The 4,570-nt window shown below is 52.7% G+C and overlaps 1 protein-coding gene across 1 annotated transcript in view; it reads right to left on the bottom strand.

Moving 5' to 3' along the window:
- Nucleotides 1-4,570, bottom strand: part of PGM2 (phosphoglucomutase 2) — a 43,362-nt gene that overhangs the window by 33,331 nt on the left and 5,461 nt on the right. Inside the window, exon 4 of the mRNA XM_025212593.1 lies at nt 4,414-4,521. Within this exon, the coding sequence (XP_025068378.1) occupies nt 4,414-4,521 (108 nt within the window). The remainder of the gene's footprint in view (nt 1-4,413; nt 4,522-4,570) is intronic.

Raw genomic sequence — 4,570 nt, 5'->3', positions numbered from 1 at the left:
GAATTGGATTTTTTTTTTTTTTATAACTTTGGCAGCAAAAATAGGTGTTATTTTTAAGCAATTATTTTGATTTTTAATCAATCTAAATTTTCAGGACCCCAAAAATTAGGGGTGTGGGTGATAGACAATTTACCAAAAGAGGCGGGCACCCTCACTCCCAGAGCTGTAGGAAGCCCAGGAGAGGCAGATGCCTATCCAACCCCTACCACGCCACCCCACCAGTTGTTAGGGCCCAGGGAGGACTCTGCTGCCACAAGGCTGGAGTCTTGAAAAACCATCCCTTTTGGGGAAGGAGTTTGTTTAAGCAGCCCACTTCCTACACAAGCAGTTAATTGCTTAATTGATAAGTCATTAGGCAGAAGGAACAGCTAACTGCCTAACTGACAAGTCATTAGGCCACCCATTGTTTTCCTCTTTAACCCCTTTGCCCTCTGTCTCTCCCTCTCTCTTTCCACTGTCTAGTAACAGAGGTAAGGGTTCCCTGCTACGGTCCCCTTTCTATAAATTTCAGTTGTTACCCATGGAAATATGCTCCTGAGGGTCTGAGAGTGAGAGGTAAAATCTGCATTTAATCAATATTTATCAATAAAAATCAAATCTTGCCAGCCTAACTACATAGCTAGCTAGGTAGATGCCCATGCATGTGTGTACACAAGAGAATGAATCACCCATCCTTAACTGGGAGGGGCAGTCCCAAAATGTAAAGGTCAAGTCCTGGTCCTAGGCTGAATGACCCTGGAACAGCGTTTGTCCTGGATTCCCCTCGACAAACTATGGTTCCAGTATCATGTGCAGGGATCCAGGTTTTTCGTTTGCAGTGGAAAAGCATAGATTTTCTCCTTTGAAGGAGGAAAAGGTGGAAAACAGTAGGTTTCCCCTTGCAGGCTGGCAGATTTCAGGCCTCCAAGGGGCTGCTTAGAGCTGTGGGGAGCAGGATGCACGGGGCACCATGCGCATGCGTATGCACACACATGCACAGGGCCAGCAGCTCCCCCACCTGCCTGCAGGTAAATCTGTGTGCGGGAAGGGGCATGGGTGGGGGGAAGACTGAGGTCCCCATGGTAAGGGAGGGAGTCAGGCAAGGTCAGCAGCTTGGCCTGAGAGCACTGACCAAGCAGGGAGGTGTGCAGCATCATGAGGCCAAAATTGACGGTTTATTTCTGGTTCCTTATTCCCGGTTCCTTTTTCAAAGCTAATCTAGACCCAATGCAAACTTGTTATTAATGTATTCCATATCCTAAAGAAATAGAATTTCATTAGCTATGCATATGTACTAATTAATATGTAAAATAATATCCCACATCAAGTACAGAGCCCCAAATGAAGGTCAGATTAGGATGGGATTATGGGGCAAAATACTTCTTGGGCCACCCCAAATTTCCTGTTGATGCCACAGGGGGACTGTCCCAAAGAACCCTGACCACAGTCCCGCCCGGCCCAAAGCACAGTTTGGCCGTGCCATGCTGCCAACGAACAGCCCCATGCCCGCTTTCATAAGCATAATGGCTTGAATAAGGAACTGGCTTTTGGGCTGGGATCACGGCTATAAATTCTGCTTGGGCCACTCCACAGCATACCTCTGCACCACTGGAGGACTCTACTGGACGCATCTCACTACAGACTTGCCTGGTCCAAAGTACGGTTTGGCCGTGCCAGGCTGCCAACTGACACAACCCTTGCCGCTGTGCTAAATATATGGACCCGAATAAGGAACTGGGATTTGGGCTGGGACTATACCCAGAAATCCTTCTTGGGCCACCCCAGAACATGTCTCTGTGCCACCGGGGGACTCTCCTGGACATCTCTGAACAGAGATTTGCCCAGTCCAAAGCGTGGTTTGGCTGTACCAGGCTGCCAACTGACTCCACCCTTGCCACTGTGCTAAGTATGGGACCCGAATAAGGAACTGGAATTTGGGCTGGGATAATAGCTACAAATCCTTCTTGGGCCACCCCAGAACATGACTGTGGCCCTGGGGGACTGTCCTGGATATCTCTGACCAGGGACTTGCCCAGCCCAAAGCACGGTTTGGGTGTGCCAGGCTGACAACAGCCAGCACCCCAGCCACTGTGCTAACTACATGGGGATTTGGGGCTGGGATTATACCCGGAAAACCTTCTTGGGCCACCCCAGAACATGTCTCTGTGCCACTGGGGGACACTCCTGGACATCTCTAACAAGAGACTTGTCTGGCCCAAAGTGCTGTTTGGTCATACCAGGCTGCCAAAAGAAAGCACTCCAGCCACTGTGCTAAATATATGGATCTGAATAAGGAACTGGAATTTGGGCTGGGATTATAGCTACAAACGCTTATTAGGCCACTTGATGCTATGCCTCTGTGGCATCAGGGGACTCTTCTGAACATCTCTGATCAGAGACTTGCTCAGCCCAAAATGCGGCTTAGCCACACCAGGTTGCCAACTGAGACCACCCCCCAGACACTGTGTTAAGTATATGGAACCGAATAAGGAACTGGCTTTTGGACTGGGATAATACCCAGAAATCCTTCTTGGCCACCCCAGACCACAACTCTGTACCACTGGGGGACTCTCCTGGACATCTCTGACCACAGATTTGCATGGCCTAAAGCACAGTTTGGCCGTGCCAGGCTGCCAATTGACAGCATCCCAGCCACTGTGCTAAGTATATGGACCCGAATAAGGAACTGGATTTTGGACTGGGTTTATACCCAGAAATCATTCTTGGGCCACCCCAGAAAGCATCTCTGTGCCACTGGCAGACTCTCCTGGACATCTCTGAACACAGACTTGCCCAGCCCAAAACACAGTTTAGCCACACCAGGTTGCCAACTGACTCCACACCCCAGACACTGTACTACGTATCTGGAACTGAATAAAGACCAGGATTTGGGGCTGGGATTATGCCCAGAAATCCTTCTTGGGCCACCCCAGACCACACCTATGTGCCACCGGGGGACTCTCTTGGACATCTCTGACCAGAGACTTGCCGAGCCCAAAGTGTGGTTTGGCTGCGCCAGGTTGCCAACTGACTCCACCCCCAGACACAGTGCTACATATCTGGAACCAGATAAGGAACTGGATTTTGCACTGGGATTATAACCTTGGGCCACCCCATGCCATGCCTCTCTGGCCCTGGGGGACTGTCCTGGACATCTATGACCAAAGACTTGCCTGGCCCAGAGCAATGTTTGGCCGTGCCAGGCTGCCAAATGACACCACCCCGCCAGACACTATGCTAAGTATCTGGAGCGTAATAACGAACTGGATTTTGGGCTACAAATCCTTCTTGGGCCACCCCAGAACACATCTCTGTGCTACCAGGGGGCACTCCTGGACATCTCTGAACAGAGATTTGCCCGGCCTAAAGCATGGTTTGGCTGTGCCAGGCTGCCAACAGACAGCACCCAAGCCACTGTGCTAAGTATATAAGTGTGGTGAGATGCGTCCGGTAGAGTCCCCCGGTTGCGCAGAGGTATGCTGTGAGTGGCCCAAGCAGAATTTCTAGCCATAATCCCAGCCCAAAAGCCAGTTCCATATTCAAACCATTATACTTAGTATAGCGGGCATGGGGGCTGTTAGTTGGCAACCTGGTACAGCCAAACTGCTTTGGGCCGGGCGGGACTGTGGTCAGGGCTCTTTGGGACAGTCCCCCTGTGGCATCAACAGGAAATCTGGGGTGGCCCAAGAAGTATTTTGCCCCATAATCCCATCCTAATCTGACCTTCATTTGGGGCTCTGTACTTGATGTGGGATATTATTCTACATATTCATTAGTATGTATGCACAGCTAATGAAATTCTCTCGCTTTCGGATGTGGAATTCTTTAATAAGAAGTTTTTATTGGGTCTAGAGTAGCTTTGAAGAAGGAACTGGGAATAAATAACTGGGAATAGGGAACCGGGAATAAAGAACTGGGAATAAACAACCAAGTTCAGCCTCACTGTGGCGTCTGGGTGGGAATGCACAGCTGGTCGGGGAGCAGGACAGAGCCGTGGGAGGCTTGTCTGGGGAACCAGCTCCCCGCTGCTGCCCGCACTCCCAGGGAGAGAGTCGGGGGGGAGGGTGCCCCCCCAGATCTGTGCATGGGCTGACAGCAGATGCTGGCTGCCCACTGTGGGAATTGGCTGCCCTCTATGGCCCAGCAGGGACCTGGTGCAGGATGGTGGCGCAGGTCTGGAGCCTGGGTGATGCTGCTGGGAGCCCCGCGCCTGCTGTGTCACCATGATGAGGTGCTTCCTGCCTGTCCAGCAGCAGCAGGAGGCAACACTGCACCACGACCGCTCTACTGCCAGGCAGGTAGGGAGCACCTTGCCACGTCGGTGGCAGCACCGAGCCTCTCTGCCGGGTCCCACCCAATGCACCATGGACGGGGCAGCCCGTATCTTCCCCTGCTCTGCTCCTGCGGCGAGGCAAGGGCCACCCGGGCACGTACCCAGCCTTTGCTTTCCGGAAGGGCAGCCGCCCCGCCCCGCCCGGCCCGGCGCACTGCACAGCGACCTGGTAGGGCCGGGCGCGGGGGACGCCACAAGCACTCACACGCCTTCGCCGGGAGGAGGCACCGCCGCGGGCCGGAGCGAGGGAGCAGCGGG

The sequence above is a fragment of the Alligator sinensis genome, unplaced genomic scaffold, assembly GCF_000455745.1.
Source record: "Alligator sinensis unplaced genomic scaffold, ASM45574v1 scaffold412_1, whole genome shotgun sequence".
Classification (NCBI taxonomy): domain Eukaryota; kingdom Metazoa; phylum Chordata; order Crocodylia; family Alligatoridae; genus Alligator; species Alligator sinensis.
Note: the sequence above shows the minus strand (reverse complement) of the source record. Positions and strands in the feature narration are given on the sequence as shown.